The sequence below is a fragment of the Mustelus asterias genome, chromosome 10 (genome assembly GCF_964213995.1).
Source record: "Mustelus asterias chromosome 10, sMusAst1.hap1.1, whole genome shotgun sequence".
NCBI lineage: Eukaryota > Metazoa > Chordata > Chondrichthyes > Carcharhiniformes > Triakidae > Mustelus > Mustelus asterias.
The window spans coordinates 90,959,376-90,978,146 of NC_135810.1; the positions used below are offsets into that span (position 1 = coordinate 90,959,376).

An 18,771-nucleotide genomic window follows, 5' to 3' on the forward strand; every position below is an offset into this window, starting at 1 on the left:
AGGCACCCAATGCTGCATGTAGATATATATCTGCCCACTAGAACCATAGAATCCCTACAATGTAGGAGGCCATTCAGCCTATTGAGTCTGCACCAACTCTCCAAAGCAGCATCTTACCCAGGCCCCCGGGGAATGACAATGGCCAGAATTTTTTTTTTCTACCTTCAATAAAAGGAGACGCAAGTCCATTTGTATGTGTAAATAAGTTGCTTAAGGCCTGCTTCTAGTCCTCCTGCAACTTAGGTTTGCCATGAAGTGACAAGCTGATTAAAGAAGCACTTGTCACGATCATGCTACTTGCAGTTTGGAAATTTATAACTTCACCTTCCAATGCCACATCACCCTGAGCCAAGCCTCCACTTCCCAACATCATTCCCTGCACCCCTCCCAGTCTTCCTGAGGATGGTGATCCTTCTACCCGACCTCACCCTGCAGCCCACGGCATCACCCCAATCACTCGCAAGGCCTGTGATCTTCCTATCCAACCCCTACTGAACCTTGATTACCAACTCCAAGACTCACTCATTCCTCCTCCGGGCCCACATGATCCAATCCAATCAAATCTCTAAATTACAAATGAGAGCACCAACCTGTGCAAGACTCCCATAGCAGCATCATCTACATTAAGAAGAGGTTAAGAGGTCCAAAATCAGGGGCTCCTCAGACCTTCAGACTTCAGCACAAGCTGTTAACATTGTGCAGGTGAGGTGTCCAAAAACAGTTGTGCCTGAATTTCTCTGCCCTGATACTTAGTAATTACATCAATGTGACTTTATCAATATTGATACGATGGCAATCTATGTACTTGGAATTTTTAAAAACCTTTTCACATATTGCTTACCTGTGTTTAAGATGTGCTTCCAAATCACAGCGCTGCATCACTTCTTGACAATCACTTTCGAAAGGACACAACACCAACAGTTTGTCTAGAAGTTTGTGAACAAGAATGCTGGACCTTTTGCACAGTTTAAAGTGAAGCCTTTTGCGGTCCAATGGGCAGAAATTCTTCTCTCGCAAAAAATTACGGAGGCACTTGTGGCAAAATGTATGCCCACAGGGAGTATCAAGTGGCTGTAATAGAGGCTGGAGACATATGTGGCAGACAAGGTCATCATCCATTTCATGCTGGTAATTGTACAGATGGTTCTCTCTTGTCCAGTGCTGCTGACCACACTCAAAGCATAATGGGTTTAAAGGGGACTCCTGTTCCTCTGGATTAACGTCACCATTAGTAGTACTCATGGTAACTCACTTTGGCACAGTTGCTGTCAATCAGTTACTAATTTACGGTTATCGGTCCATGGTCAGATATTCAAATGCAATTTATCCTGGTGCTAGTAATCTCCGAGTCTCATTGTTCTGCAAAAAAATTAAAAAGTTACTCTTCCAACAAACAAATGCCACTTTTCCCAATTGTTTTTCCATTCTTAATTGATTGAGGAATATAGAGTTTAACAGTATCAAACATGAATATTTACACTAAAGACAGTTCATTTTTTCATATATTCAGAGAATGAGTCATTCTACTTTATAGCTAGCTCCAAATAATATTTATCTTTTTTGTCAAAATGCTTCACTTGATATTCAATTAAAAAACCAGTTAACAACCTATGGTTAAAAGCTCTCATGTAACATCTCACAAAATATTCCAATTTGCTGCCTTGATAGAAAACCAGCATTGCGGATCAGTCACACATTATACAAAAATCAGGCAGTTCACGTAATGGGAGGTTAGAACATTAGGTTCAGCGTAAAACTGAGCAGAGTAGGCCATTTGAAAAAAATAATCCCAGAACAATGCCCTTTCCTATTGTTCCCTCATTTCCTTCATCACCAACCTCTAGGTCTCAAAAAAACTATCCTATCCCCTTTCTCTATCAATGTTTCCATGCACCTGCTCAAAAGCTGCCTTGTCTCCACTTTGTATCTGATTCCAGATAAGCTCTCACTCTGGTAGAGGAGTCATTTTGTGACCTCAATCCAGGGTTTTTAGGCATTAATGTAGACCTTTGGGCTAGTCTAAACCTATGTACACACACAGTGGCCCCCCCCTCAATCAAATTCAAACATAACTAATAATAGCCAAATCCAAACTAATATTAGCCAAACCCAAACTCTTCACCAAAAACTTCAAGACCTCATTCCCAGGCTAATTTAATCTTCACTTGGAGGGAATAGCTTGCAAATATTGGTCCCTTTATTGATGACAGCACGATACGAGTGAGAACATTCTTTTTAAAACAATTGTTTAATTCCCTATGCAACCTGAACTCTGGACAGTGCTCAAGAGAAGCTTTATAGGATACTGTGAACTTACAATTAAAGGAGTGAAGTCACTAAAAAGATAAGTGCCCATATAAAGGAAATATGATGAAGCCTTATTACTGACAGAAATCCCACCACAAAGACATGAAACAGATTGTGGGAGCAAACAACAAAACATAATTGTCCATGACCTCCTTTGGTGATAATTGCTCTGATTTAGAAAAACAAATACTGTCCCCAAATATATTTTGCAAAAGGAAACACCTTAGAACTGTGGAAAAAAAATAAAAGCAGTGGCCTGGATTTTGCAATGGTGAAAATGGCAACATTCACTGTCATTGCTCTATGAAATGGACAGCAAAAGGAACAATAATACAGAAATCCAAGTTGGTGCTAGTATTTAATGCTTCTCCAGAACTGCTGAGGTCCCGAAAGAGTGCAATTTCTAAGCAATCAACCAACCGGTAAACTACAAATTTTATGCTGTTGATCTCATTGTAAAAGCACTTGAAGTGTTTTCCCTGGGGTGCAGCTGTTTCAACATACTAATGGATGTCTGGGATTTCAGCCAAGTCCTTTTATGCATTCTTGGCTGAGATCCCAGATCAGTAATGTAGTGCTATTGGAGCACTGCTTCAGCACCTTCTATTTAAAACAGATTTATCCAACTCAATGCAGTTTGTCAAACTTATTGGAGATTAAAGGGACTTGTATTTGAAAAAACGCTGCAAAACTACTCCTCCAATCACAGACTGCTTCCTCCCTGTATTTGCTATTGATAAGCTCACTAGTGAATAATGCAGAGATAAACCAGCTTATGATTGGATAAGCAACAAAGAGTGAGAAAGTAAGTTTTGAAGGCATGTTCCAGGGCCCAGAGCAGGAAGTAGCAGGATCCCAAGCAAGGCAACAAAGCAGCAAATGCCACCAGCATCTGTGAGTGAGTGACTGGACTCAGGAGAGGGCAGGAGGGAGGGGAGATGAGAGAGAGTGGAGGAGTGGAGAAGAGAGAGTGTGTTTGGGAAGGGTGGAGGATAGAAAAAGTGTGTAGGAGGGGCGGCGAATAGAGAGTGTGCAGGAGGGGTGGAGAAAAGACCATGTGAAGGGCAGAGAAGAGAGTGGGGGTGAGGGCAGAAAGAGAGAAATGATTGTATGTGGGAGTGGTGGAGAAGGGAGTGTGCCGGGGACAGAAAGAGAGATTTTTGGGGCTATGCTGTGGGGTGGGGGCAGAGGGCCAAGAGAGAGAGAGAGAGAGAGAGAGAGTGATTCACTAATTCCCGGGTTGTGATGGCCTGAGGATGTGAAACACCATTTTGTGTTGTATTCCCTGCTGGCAACTTTACGTGGAATTTAGATCACAGAAACAGGCCATTTGACCCAGCACACGTGTGTTGGTGCTGATGTTCCACACAAGTCTCCTCCCACTCTTCTTGATCACATTCGGGTAACCTTCTTTCTCATGTTTTTGTCAAGTTCCTTGAATGTATATATACACTAGAACCATAGAATGTTCACAGCACAAAAGGAGGCCATTCAGTACATTGCCTTTGTGTCAGTTCTCTACAACAGCAATTCAGCTAGTCCCACTCCTCGACCATTTCCCTGTAGCTCTATAAACTCTCTTTTCAGATTATTGCCCAGTGCCCTTATGAAAACCACAACTGAATTTGACTCCACCACATACTCAGACAATGCATTCCAGATCATAACCACTTGTTGCATGAAGAGATTTTTCCTCATGTCACCTTGGGTTCTTTGTTAATCATCTTAGGGTTCTCGACCTTCTGCCAATGAGAAAAGTTCCTCCCCATTTAAGCTATCCAGCATGTCTCACATATCTCCTCTTAAACTCCCCTTCTCGAAGGAGAACAGCCCCAGCTTTGCCAATCTATCCACATAACTCTCATCTTCAGAATCATTCTTGTGCATCTTCTCTGTACCCTTTCTAAAAACTTCAGATCCTTCCCGTGGAGGCTGAACAAGTGTTTTATGAAGGCTCATAACTTACTTGCTTTTGTACTCTGTGCCTCTATTTATAAAACCCAGTGTCAGTATAATTTAACTGCTTTCTCAACCTGGCCTTCCACCTTCAATGATTTATGCACATATACACTAAATCACCTCTCCTCGTTCTTCTGACCAAAATGCATCGCTTCAGCTTCTCGACATTAAATTTCACCTGCCATGTATCTGCCTACTCCACTGGTCTGTCTACATCCTCTTGAAGTTTATCACTATCCTCCTCACAATTCACAATACTTCCAAGTCTTGCATTATCTTCAAATTTTGAAATTGTGTCCTGTACACTCAGATCTTGGTTAGAAATAAATCAAGAGAAGCAGTTTTCCCGGTCAAAAAGTAAGCAAAGATTTCTGTAATTCATGTTTTTAATAGTTTTGAATTAAATAATTAACTGTTGCATAATTAAATTCTAGCTATGCTAAACAGTAACGATTCAAAATAAAAATCCTACCATACTAATATTTTTCACTTAAAAAGTATAGTTCTACTGACGTTTTAAATGATTAATACACAGGAATCCAACACAATAATAGATTTAGAAATGTTACGGTCAACATATTTTATTAGAACTCCTGCACCTCAAAATTTGACACTACATTACTCTCCCAGACATTTAACATTACGTGATGGGCAGTTCCTTCTCTGTGATCTGTACTGTCCATTGCACAATATATATTTACACAATATAAAGTGGTGTTATGTGCTTGCAGTTTCAGCATTTTTAAAAGAAAGTAATGAATGAATGTTGTTTTTTAAAAAAAATCATGTTCACAAGTGGTTAGGCTTCACAAAGCCTATACCCCTCATGCTATAGGCTGGCATGAAGGATATGAATGGCCATTGGGAGGGAGTGGAGAGCATAGGTTAGTATAATTGTTTTGGGGGGGGGGGGGGTGAGGTAGCATGAAAGGGGCCTGGGGAGTGAGTGAAGGGTTGTGAGAGCTAACAGGCTGTTCTTGTTTCATTGTTTTTTTTGTAACTGGGATGATGTCCCAGACCATTGAGGTAGGCCTCAGCATCCAGCAGCCCTCGGAACAAAAATCCCATGTTTGCAGATACTTTATCCTGAGGCGGGCGTGCCAAGCCGGGAAATTTCCCAACTCCAAAACACCCACCTTTAGGATGAAAATCCAGCCCATCATGTCAGTACTGGCCAAAAAAAGAGAGTTTCTCAGCTTAATTCCACTTTCCAGCTCTTGGTCCATAGCCTCCTGAATATGCACTTGAAGTGCCGTAACCTAAGTATTTTTAAACGCAATGAGCGTTTCTGCCACCACTACCCTTTCAAGGCAGTAAGCGCCAGACCTCCAACACGTGCAAAAAGATTTATCCTCAACACCCCTCTAATCCATCTACCAATTGCTTTAAATCTAATTAAACCTGTTTACTGGCCTCTGTTAACAGAAATAGATCCATCCCAAGCCACTACATCCAATTGCCACATGGTTGATCATTTTCATCACTCAGCTCTAATGGTCTTTTATATTCTTCCCATGGTATTTTATTTCAGCATTTTAGTGATACTGTAAGTGTAACTCACTGAAGTATTTCCATTTTAAAAATATGCAATGAAGATCTAAAAAATGTTACTCAACCTAAGTCATCTGTTGACATTCATCAACCTTGCCCCTGCAGTTTAGTCATCTAAATCCTTGATTGAAATTGACAACCTTGCAACTCCTTCCATTATAACTATACATCTACCATCATCAAGAGTACAATTTTTTATTTTTTGACAACCTTGCAACTCCTTCCATTATAACTATACATCTACCATCATCAAGAGTACAATTTTTTATTTTTTTCAAAATCATTACATTGTTGTTTGATATACACCCAGCTGTTATGCCACCCACAGCAAAGAATTAGTCTTCAAGCGACACATCGTGATTTATGCCTCCTACACTGAATGAGTCATATCGTTGTGCTATGCCAGTATAATATGCAAGTGATACGTGTACAGGCTGATCCAAAAGGCAGAAAAGATAATTGAATACATTCCCCTTGCTTGCTATATTTGCAGATTAGGCACCAAAAGGTGCTTAAAAGGTGATGTGTTGCCCTCAGCCATGGCAGGTGTTTAAAAACATACTGTTAAGATTACTGTTAAGCAGGAATCACAATGCCCCTCTGTTGATTTGTGACTAAAATAGAACATAAGCTTGCTCTAAAACCACTGGATTCATTAATCCATATTTCTAACAGGATTTAGCTTCAAAATAATTTTATATGTACTGTTATTTATTTTGCAGTCATTTTTGATTAAAATTTTTAAAAGAAACCAGATGAAATAGTATTTCAAAAGCAGTGGGGCTGAAAATCCACTACACTTGTGGCATATTCCTGCTGTAACTCCAGGAAAAATACCTTCAGGAACGTTAAAGTAGTCCAGAATCTACAAACTGTCTTGCATCACAGATTCCATGGAGCCTTATAAAAGGCAACTGCTCTTCACAGTGGTGTAGGAGAATGCTGGGTTGGAATATTCCCAGCACCAAGAGTTCCCTGAGTTCATGGTCCCACAGAAACCCAGGACATCACTGGACCAGGCATGGCTGAAGGCCATAAACCACAAAGGGTCATAATCTATGAAGATTTAAGGATGGTACAATTTTATTTCAAAAAAAAGAAAAAAAAGACTATCCTTCCGCATGGCAGCATTCTTCTGCATTGCTTTGCAACTAAATTGACCTCCACAGCACAGGTCCAGGTTGGGTTTTGCATTCTGGCACTTACATTGTCATACATCACTCCTCTAACTTCTGGTTTAGCCATTAAATACCAAGTACATAGATTATTTTCATTAACAGCTTGTCCAAAACGAATATACCCTGTTTTATAAAACTCTTATTTCATGTGTCAAATTTCATATATGCAAATAAATCAAAATTGTTCTCTGTCAAATGTCAAATTTGGAATCATTACACATTTGTATGACAAAAATTGTAATGGATTCAAATAACCACCTGCCTCTTGTGGGCAAATAAATATCTAATTTACTAAATATGATCATGAGTAGCAAAAACCTGTCAGCAAGGAACAAGTAAACAGCAGGAACAAGCCACTTTCTAAAACTACCAATAACTGAAAAGTAACTATGGCAAAATTGACTAAATTGCTCAAATAATTTGTTCCATTTTCCTTTTTCATTCAGATCAATGCCATACAGAGTTAGAAATAACATCCAGCGAATAAAATGTTTTGCATTTATTATAGGACCACTGGATGTCTCAAAGCACTTTACAGCCAATGAAATATTTTTGAACTGTAGTCACTGTAATGTAGGAAACACAGCCAAGCAAACTCCCCACAAACAGCAACATTATATGAACAGAAGATTTGTTTTTGCAATGTTGATTGAAGGATAATATTGGTCATCTCACCAAGAAGAACTCCCATGTTCTTCTTTGAAATATAGTGACAGGGGACTTTTTAAAATCCATCTGGGAGGGTATTTGGGTCCTTGGTTTAACATCTCAGTCAAAGAACATCACCACTGAAAGTACAGTGCTCTACAGTGCTGCACTGGAGTATCAGCCTTAATTTTTGTGCACTAGTGGCACTTAAGCCCAGAACATGCTACTACCTGAGCCATGGCTGATACTCTGAATGCAAAATGCACAAAAGAATTATATAAGTTTTTTAAAAAGAACCACAACTTTTAAAATTAGTTATTTAATTAGAATCAAAGAAACATGCAGCACTGGAGACCACTATTCGCCCATTCTTCTAGAAGTACCTGCCAGATGTTCCTCTACGCAAGTCCGTGCTTCAGGTTGGGGAAATAGGCTGAAGTTGGACATTTCATCTACACTTTTGATATTGAGGACAACATCAATGATGTGGACTAAATTGTTAATTCCAATAATTGTATGTTCAGGATGAAAGGACAGGATTTTATGGCCTTGCTCGTCCCGAAACCGTAAAATCCCACCCGAGATCAACGGACCTTTTCATGGTCCACGTCTCGCCCGCTCCAATTCCCATGGCGGGACGGTAACATTCCGGCTAATGAGTCTGAAGCTAGCCTGTAACTTAAAATAGGTTTTTTTCCAAGACAGCAAAGTAAAGTCATAGACTCCCCCAGTTCCTCTCAGACATCCAGAGTGAACTGGTTTATATACTCTGATAATGAATCTATAATCCTTCCCCAATTGGGGACATTCTGTACTTACTTACCAACTTAAAGCATGTATTCTATTACAGCACAATTTCAACATTAATATAAATCATGAATGTTGTGATTCTCATTCTGTCCCATGGTGCTTCATCACCAGATTGTATAGTGGCAACTGAACAGAAAATTACCAATTGTGAGTTGTAAGCAACAGAAAGCGCAGATGTCAGAATTAACTTGAACAATGCTTGGGGCTGCCTCCAGGAGTTCAAGATGGAGACCGCCAGCATCCCTAGACCCCGGAATACCACAGCAGATTCAGTGTCCTGAAGGAGGACCATCTTCCAGCCTCAGAATAATGGAGATCTGGCTCAAAAAAGGGCAGGACTGGATACTAAATATTACTGGATACAAGGGGCTTGAGGCTGGGAAACAGATGCCTGTGCTGTTCTGGGTCCTTAATCCTCTCCAGGTTGTTGGGAAAGCAGTCACGGGATCTGATTTTCAAAGGGGCAGCTGTTAATTGGCCGGAGGGTGGGTTGGGCAACAAATTAGTGAACAAAGATAGGACTGAGCGAGTTAAGCAAACCATTACTGGGCTTCCATTTTACTCATTGAATTGCAGCAGTAGTTACAGAACAGGAAAGGTAGAGGGCTGGAACATGAGGCCATGCTGGCCCTTGCTTCACCAATGCCAATCGGGAGGTCCTATTGAGGCAGTGAAGGAAAAGAGGGAGGTTCCCTTTCTAGAGGCAGGAGAAGGCCACCATCCGAAATCAAGGTTGCATGGATTGAGATCACTGAGAATATCAGCAGATGAAGTGTGACAAGGAGAAACTGGATTCAGGGCCAGAAAAGGTTTAATGACCTTATTCACACTGGTAAGGTAAGTGCAACGTCAGACCCTCATGACAGTAGTTTAGCTATTCAACCTTAGGAGTTGGAGGGCATATGTTGCTCCTGAACATGGGAGAAAAGTGGATCCGGAGTACTTACTGACCCCTCAGTCAGGCTGAGCCCCAGTGCTGCTGAGGACTTGCAGCATTGATACATGCAGCTTTCTAACTCAAATACAGTCAGGTTCAGCTGGGCACAGATAAAAGGCTTCAAGAAAGAAAGCCCTACCTTAGAACAGCAACAGGAGTTGAGCACCCACAAGTCAGAGCTCCCCAAGGTACTGCACTGTCATGGGCTGAGAATGAAGGAGTCTAATGGTTCGAGTGTGAGACCCTGGCTCAGTGCTGGAGACGGGTCAGAAACAGATTCTGTTTGTTACGAAACAACAGAGTTATCATTACAGAAGAGGAGCATCCCACAAGCCACTTACTAGTGGGAAAAATACACAGGAATGAATTTGAAAAGTTACAAAGAGGTGCAAAAACTATAGATTAATCATAATGGAGACTTTAATTATCCTAATATAGACTGAGATAGTAACACTATGGAGAGAGGGGAAAGAGTTTAAAAAGTCAGAGTCATAATGGCACTGATGGAGGCCATTCGGCCCATCAGATCCTTGCCAGTGTGTTCAGAAAAATTTTCTTAATCATGATGTTTCTAGCCCAAAGAGAAAGGAAGCATTTCTGGATCTGCTTCTAGCAAATTAGGTCAGTCAAGCAGATCAAAGGGTGATCTTACCTTCTCATCCCACCAGTCAGTGGGCAGGGCAAGCCGGTAAGATCAAAAGAGCGCTGAGAAAAATAAAATAAAATAGGGTTCCCGCCCTATATTTCATTTCTCGCGATCTTACCAGCATTGGATATCAGCCTCACGCCCAAAAATCGGCCGTGGAGGCCAGTGATGGCTGGGGGAAGGCAGCAACAGATCTCTCTGAGATCTGTGCATATGCAATGGCACCCTCTGTTGCAAACCACTACCTCTTGGCAAGCTTAGGCCCTGCCCCCTCCTGCTGGCAGGAAACAGATCTTGCTTCACTTTTTCCTCAGTGTGGTAAGATTGGATTCTTAACTCCCGCAGCGCCTCCCTGCAAAAAAAACGCAATTCTCTCCGGTTTTCACGTTCGTTTGACACTTAGAATTTTTGGGGTAAGATCCGTGGCAAGAATGATGTTTAATGCAGAGCTGAATAAATTATTCAAATGGTGATTTAAATGTAATTAGCGAGCTTGGGACTGAAGTCTCCAGGCCCGCTAAAATCTGCAGTGCACATAGTTTGGGAGATTCATTTTGAAAGTGTGGCTGAAAATAAACCAGTGAGATTTACTTAAGTTTTTATACAAATTCAACATTTCGGAAAGAATTTATTTGGGAGAATCCACCCTATACCTTTGGAAATCCTGATACATTACAGCGGGTGACAGTGCAGAGCGAACAGCTAGCTGTGAATGAAGGAAAGCTATCTGATGAAATATAAAATAAACACTGCAAAAGCAAAATGAAATAAGGTTGGAAAATGTTCATATCAGAACTTAATTGGAATATACCCTAGGAAACATGAGACACTAAAGTCAATGAATCAAACTGTTCAAGATCTCAATAAACATTTTTGAGGCATCACAGAGGCACAAGAAAGAGACTACAGAGCTGAAAAAATTGTTTGGACATTTTGGAAGAAAACTTAAGATAAAACATTACATTTCCAAGGTGGCATGTAAAGCGATGGAAAAATCAGAAACCTAAAATAACAATAAAAAGTAGAAGTTGTCACAAGAGAGCATGAGAAACCTCAAAAACAAATAGCAGAAGCACAATTACAGAATGCGAGCTTGAATGATAGCACAGAGAAATAATACTCTGCCAAGGAAAATCTCATCCGTGTAGAGAATCAATTTTCACATATGAAAGATGCATTTGATCAAATGAGAACAGAGTGTCATTCACAGATGTGGAACACTTGAAATAGGACTTGAAATGCTTAAATGATGAACTTGATCAACAAAAATGGATCTTCAACTAAAATTTGATGAACTTCAAGCAATCGTGCAAAATGCCTAGAACAGGAGAAGGAATTGCTGATGAATCAGAAGTTATTTGAATGCAGGATAAACAACAACTTTGGTTCAATCGGAACAACATGAAGGACAAGATGTGCAGTATACAGACTTTAAAAGCAGAAAAGGGAATGCTACAGAATAGATTGAAGATTTAACGAATGAAATTAAAGAGTCTTAGGAGCAGTCATTAACCATGGAGGAAAGATTCCAAAAATAACTGATTGTTCAGATGAAGTTGTTAAAGGGTTCCACAGATAACTCAAACATAAACAACTCAACTTACTAAAGTTGTTGCTTTGAATGCAAAGATTCATAATAACTTCTGAATCAACCAAAAATGGTTCAAACCAATGAATGAAAAATAAAGAGTATAAAAAGACACCCAGATGACAGAACAAATTCCAAATCAAAAGGGTCTGCCATTCTTCCGACATTTGTTTCGAATGAGATATGGAAGTGTTATAAGGCCTCCAGACTGGCTGAACCTTTGATCTCTGAGACTTGAAGGGGTTGATGGACTCGAAAACAGCAATAACAATGTAATGTATAACAAATGGCAATGTAATATAGAATTACTTGAAATATATTGGATAAAGACTTGCGGGGTGGGGGGGGTGGGGAGGTGTAGTATCTTGTGGGGGGGGGGGGCGAGAGGTAGGGGGAGGTGTAGTATAAGGAACTAGCAAAAAAGGATAACAAAGAACAAAGAAAATTACAGCACAGGAAAAGGCCCTTCGGCCCTCCAAGCCTGCACCGACCAGTGGGACCGGGTAGTGTACCACCCACACAGTGATGTAAAAAAACACATGACCTGCCCCTAGAGATGGAGACAGATCCTAACTTGAACCCTTTACTGTACTCGTTAACTACAAGAATTATGTATATATACGTCATCTATTTAAGACGACAAACATTTCATTCAGACCTACTATCACCATATAACATTACCAAGTTCAAAGAAGGGTCCAAGGATATACCTATCAATTGCAGATCAGCCAATTTAAACTCAGTGGTGGAAAAACTTTTTAAAAAATAATCCAGGACAAGATTGTCATTTGGAAAAGCGTGGATTAATTAAGGAAAGTCAGTAGATTTATTAAAGGAAATTATATTGAATTAACTTGATTGAGTTTTTGGTGACATAGCCATGAGAGTAATGCAATTGATGAAGTGCACATTGATATCCAAAGGGTATTTGAAAGTATTACATAATAAGTGTAATAATCTGTCTGAGGCCAGTCTTCCATCACCATCACCCTTTATTTAAAACGTGCCAAAGTGCTGCTCAGCCGCTGCAGTGTACAGGAAAGCATCAAAGTCTTTCAACTGCCGGCCTGAATGGAGCCAACTGGTTTTAAACCCCTCTGCAGCTCCTATCCTATTGGGTGAGCATCCACTCACCTAATAGGAGAAATCATATTCTACAAGGCACACGGGGAGATCTATTGACCATCCCCCGTGGCCATCATGACATCAAGTTTGCAAACAAAATTGAAGTTCATGGGATAAAATGGACAGTGGCAACATGAATACATAGTTGAATAAATGTTAGGGTACAGAGAAGAAGTGAACTATTGCTTTTTGATGAGAGTAAGGTATATAGTACTATTCCCTAGGATCGTAATTGGGACCACTGTTTTTCTATATATAGGTCATAAGAAATAGGAGCAGGGTTAGGCCATTTGGCTCATCAAACCTGCTCCACCACTCAATAATATATTGCATGATCTGATTGTGGCCTTCATTCCAATTTTCTGCTAGCCCCCCATAACCCTCAACTGCCTTATCAAAAATTTGTCTAACTCAGTCTTTTATATATTCAATGACCAAGCCTCTACAGCCCTTTGGGGATGAGAATCAGCAATCCTTAGAGATTAAATTTCTCCTCATCTCATTCACAAATACAAGACCCCTTATTTTCAAACAATGCCCCGAGTTCCAGATTCGCCCATGAAAAGAAGCATCCTATCAGCATATACCATGTCAAGTCCCCACATAATCTTATGTTTCAAAAGATCACCTCTCATTCTTCTAAACTTGAATGAGTACAGAACCAATCTGCTCAATCTTTTTTAATAAGACAACCATTTCATTCCCAGGAATCAACTGAGTGAACCTTCAATTAACTGCCTCCAATGTAAGTATGTCCCTCCTTAAATAAGACCATCAAAACCATTCACAGTTCTCTCAGGGCAGTCTCATTGCCCTGTACAGCTATAACAAGAAACTTTTAAACTTTTATTCTCCTGCCCTTTGCAATAAAAGCCAACCTTCTATATGCTTTCCGAATTACCTGTTGTACCTGCCTGTTAATATTTTTGTGATTAATATACAAGGATACCCACATCTCTCTGGACTGTAGCCAATTGGACAACCTCACATTTTCCCTCACCATACTCAATCCGCCAAATTTTTGCCCAAGAGCTTAATCTATCTACATTCCTTTGCAGACTTTTGAGTTGGATTTTCGTAGTCGTGAAGACTCCAGGGGCCTTTGAAAATGGTGGGTGGAGCCTCAGTCCAGAATTCCAGTGTCAACATTTTACGTATCCTACTTCAGGAGGGAATAAGGGTGGGAAATGGCCCCCACATGCGGAAAACTTGAACTTAGCAAGGCCATTTGAACTCTGTGCTGTGTGCTGAGTTCAAACAGAACCCACTTCTCCTGACGCAAGGGCCTTTTTCTGCAATGTGAGAGTTATGAATCTTTGGAGAGGCTGCAAATACTCAAGGGTGGATAAGGATTGCAAAACTGTCAAGTTATCTAAATGGCCAGTACTTTAACAATTGAAAAGAAAACATCTATCTGTGTCTGTGGCAATTGAAAAAAAATAAAGTTTGATAGTTTCAATTAGCCGTTTGTTGACAAAATTCTAAGTGCTATCAATGTAGCATTATTAATGTTTGGCTGCTTTCCATAACCCATCATTATCCCAGTAAGGGGTTGTATATTCAGTTTGATTGACAGCTCAACAAGATTATGAAGAAATTCACTGTCTTTCATGCGGGGTTATGAATACAAATGTTTGTTTCTATAAAGGATTGAATACATAGAGGGGGTTTAATTGTATTGAATGAGAGTGTTCACTAAAGTGAAAGCTGTAATAGATCTATATTTTATTCAACTCAACGTGGCTCCGGAGGTCTGCCCATGTGGATACTGGGTGAGTTAGCATGGAAGGTATAATTCCAAAGGGTAGGTGGGAGGGCATATGTTGGCATGGGGAGCAGGTGGGATAGTAATGGAGGGTGACGGTGCAGGCTAAAGGGCCTAATATTTAACACCCCCCTTAAACAGCTCACCTCAGCACTTGACCATCCTTGTGGCCACCTCCTATATTTGTAGTTTAAGACATTCCATTATAGGAAATAAAAGCATGAGAAAAGTTGCAATGTAGATTCAGTAGAAGCCACTGGGAATGAGGACATTACAGTTATAAAGAGAATTTTCAAAGATTTATTCTCATAGGAGTGTTCAAAAGTCAGATACATAAACCTTTAAAAGTGGGAAAATATATTGATAAAGGCTTTGGACCCACAGTTTTAGGAGTAAGGCATTGAGTACATAAGCAAAGAGATAATACTAAATGTATACAAATTATTGATTAGGCCACAGCTAAAATTATCTATCCAATTATTTTGCCTCCTTTATCTGAGAGAACTAGTTATATCCTAGAACTAATCACCAGGCAATGTTGCAAACAAAAATTGCAAACCATTAAAGAAAGGACCCCCTACTACTAATGTGGTCAGATGCTTATATTTTCTTTCTCCCGTTTCTGACAGACTCCAAGGTTTCATCAGTGAACTAGTGATGGAATGCCAGATCCCATCTATCCAGTTCTGCCAAATCCCAGGTTTCCCTTCCACAATGCTGCTAAACCACAGGAAACACCCCACTCTGCTGTCACACTCGATCACAACCATCCCACTACTGCCAAACTCCAGGATCCACATAACATTACTGGCAAATCCTAGAACTAGCCCTCCAGTTCTACTAAACCTCAGGACCCCTCTCGCCCCACCTCTCAACATTGCTAAATTTCTGATACCTACCTAACATGATGCATCTTCTGTATCACCCTGGTAGTGCAATCTCAGCTTTAAATTATGTAAGGAATAAAATATAAATAGGCTACTCATTTAGAAACATTAGAATAATCCAGGCTTCAAATATAGCTGTCACAGAAAAACTGAGCAGCTGCTGACTTTAATCCTCAAAACACCAATATAAATACTATGTAATAAAACTGAAATGGACTCTGTGACACTAATCATTGGCCTGATAAATACATTGTTACATGGCGTAACATTCCTATTAAAAATAGCATGCTCTGTCTGACTCACCATGAGCAACACCACATGAAATCTGTAAAAATAACACATCTGGATTACATTTTAAATTCTTCACTCTCGTCTTCAAATTCCTTCTAACTAAAATATCCTCCATGATTCAGACCCCTCCTCCCTTCATCCTTTGTTCCTCAGTCCATGTCCTTCTACACATCCTTCTATCCCTTTGCCTGATCAGTCACTTTCGATCTTCCTACTTATGCCCTCCATTTTTGAGAAACTGCTCTTGAGATTTGATAAAAATGAATCATCTCTTAAAGTTTATTTATTCGTGTCACAAGTAGGCTTACATTAACACCCCAATGAAGTTACTGTGAAAATACGCCTATTCGGGTACACTGAGGGAGAATTTAGCATGGCCAATGCATCTAACCAGCACATCTTTCGGACTGTGGGAGGAAACCGGAACACCCAGAGGAAACCCACTAAAGACACGGGGAGAACGTGCAGACTCCGCACAGACAATGACCCAAGCTGGGAATCGAACCTGGGTCCCTGGTGCTAACCACTGTGCTGCCCTACACGTGCCTCAAGTCTCACACCATGATTTCAGATTGATTTCTTATGGGACAGCCACTCCCCAATACCTTCTGTGAAGCTCCTGGGGAAATTTTCTACATTAAAACACATTTATATAAATGCAGTTATCAGTCTTCACATTAAAAAAGGTAGCCATCTGCCCCTGGACACAAGAATGCCTCAATAAGTAATCTTAAACAAAAAGGCAGGACTGCAATCCAAGGAATAAATTAAACATTGATCTCAGCATAATTGACCTTTTACAACAGAGCACACTAGCCAGTTGTATGGCCTTATTTATATTTGGCATACAAGATGTGGGGTGCAAAACAGTCATCCCAATCAACTCGCCTGACTGAAGCCGCAACATCAGGCCAGGACAGCCACCAGCAAGATAAATTGAGGGGGAATGTAATCCTGGGGCAGGAGTGGCCCAGATTATTTTTTCTGGCCTTAGTGGAATATCTTGGGACAGCATCTTTAGTTATACTGCCTTTGGAACTGGCGAAACTCTGAAAAGCACACATTCTGACCAATAATGATAACTGGGGTAATATAGAGAGAGGTCAGTGGTGTTAAAAGGTCCCTTTGTCATCCAGCAGACTGGGTTGCTTCTAATCAATATAAATCTTTGAAGAGTTTCCCATGGGACTTCAATACTGAACAAGATTAAAATAGGAGGATACAATTAGTGCAAATAATACATTGCTTAGATTTAAGGGTTAGTCATGTCTATAACTCTTAACATACTGATATAAAACCTAAACCACCTCAAGTATCTGACAAATTCAATCTAAGCAGATCACCAAAAGCACATTCAGTACAGAAATTACAATTTCCCCACATACCACATAAATAATATAAGGCAGTTGACAGTCTCAGATATCACTGTTTAACAGGTAGACTTTCAATAAAATTAGATTCTCTTAAAAAGAACAAAATGTAAAGTACATTAATACGTGATATTACAATATCTATGCTGTAAGTTGTACACAACTATATTTCACCAACATGAGAAAACAAGTACAATGTAGTTCAATTACATTTTTAAAAACATTAAGAGCAAAGAAAACATTAATATCTTCAGATAAACATAACCAATTAAAACAGGGGACTTTTTCTAGTGCAGATGACACCAACTAAATTATGCTCCAATTGTGCTCAAATTTAAATTCATATATAAATTACCTTGCTTGTTTTAGGTAAGTGAGCTGCCTCTGATACTCTTAATATGACTATGTTACATAAAGAGGCTATGCTCTTGCTATTTTAAAAATCATAGCTTAAGGATGCTGAAGAAATGCAATTACTATTGGGGTGAAAGAGCCTCAATGTGGGCACCATCAATTTTCAATCTTGGGCTGATGCCCCAACTAGATTAAAATCAAGGCCAAAAGGCAAGACTCAAGGCTAGATTTTAAGGGGTGCTGTATTCCTCCCCCCATCACCCACTAACCTGACTGAAAAGTGAGCCACCCCCACACAAAACCCAGGTGCCTCACAGTTAGGAGGAGCTTTAATTGTTTCAGAGTGGGACTTCTGTCTCCATCTGGGAGGAAGTGCTGTCTTAGAGAGCTGGTGGCCAATAATCCCAACATTGCCAGAATCAAGCAGTGGCACTGCTGGAACAGGCAGTCACTGAGGAAGAAGACTGGACTTAAAGGCAAGTCTGGGATTTTGGGCAGGCCTAGGCGGCAAATCCCAGTGAGGCTGGAAGGCAAACTGGTTAAAGTCTGGTTTTGAGAGGTTGGCAACAGGTGGCAGGGCGAGGGGGTGGGAGTTTGGTGGGAGGGGATGCCACCGATGGGCACAGGAAACTCCCCCAAAAATGGATACCTTCCCCATCTTGCTTCCACATAAAATAATGGCAGAGGCTGAGGCCCTTAAGTGGCCATCAATAGACCTAAAGGCACGAGGAGCTAGCTGATGCCTTCCCACCCATCAACATATCTTGGGACATGAAGATGCAATTTGGCATGGCCAAACCACCTAACCTGCGCTTCTTTGGATTGTGGGGGGAAACCAGAGCACCTGGAGGAAACCCACGGAGACACAGAGAGAATGTGCAAACTCCACATAGACAGTTAGCCAAGGTCGGAATTGAACCTGGGTCCCTGGCGCTGTGAGGCAGCAGTGCTAACCACTGTGCCACCTTGGCAGACAGGTCAGAGATGGGAAGGAAGGCCATCTGCTTTTCTTTGCGACCTCAGCTGCTTTCAAATAAGCCAACAGAAGGCTGCAAAATTCAGCCTTTAGATTGCAAATTTAACTCACAGACTTAACAAGAAGGCCGACAGCAAGAAAAAGATGATTTAAAACCCAAGCGTAAATTAGATCAGAGCTCTGAAAATAGGACTATAAATACAAACATTGAACAATTGAATGAAAACAGTGTCATTAAACTGGATGATTACAATAACAAAGTCAAAAGATTGGAAGCTGATCGTAGCATAAATCAATCCAAAACGGGATTCATGTTTTAAATTACTATCCAATAAAAGTATGTTTGCAGCGAGAAATTGAATAAACTTCTTAAATCAGC

At 40.4% G+C, this 18,771-nt stretch overlaps 1 protein-coding gene across 2 annotated transcripts in view; it reads right to left on the minus strand.

Moving 5' to 3' along the window:
- Window positions 1-18,771, minus strand: part of lnx2a (ligand of numb-protein X 2a) — a 132,686-nt gene that overhangs the window by 85,340 nt on the left and 28,575 nt on the right. For both annotated transcript variants that reach the window (XM_078222845.1, XM_078222846.1), the window contains one exon: window positions 842-1,359. In XM_078222845.1, coding sequence (XP_078078971.1) covers window positions 842-1,242 — 401 coding nt within the window. In that variant the 5' untranslated portion in view covers window positions 1,243-1,359. The remainder of the gene's footprint in view (window positions 1-841; window positions 1,360-18,771) is intronic.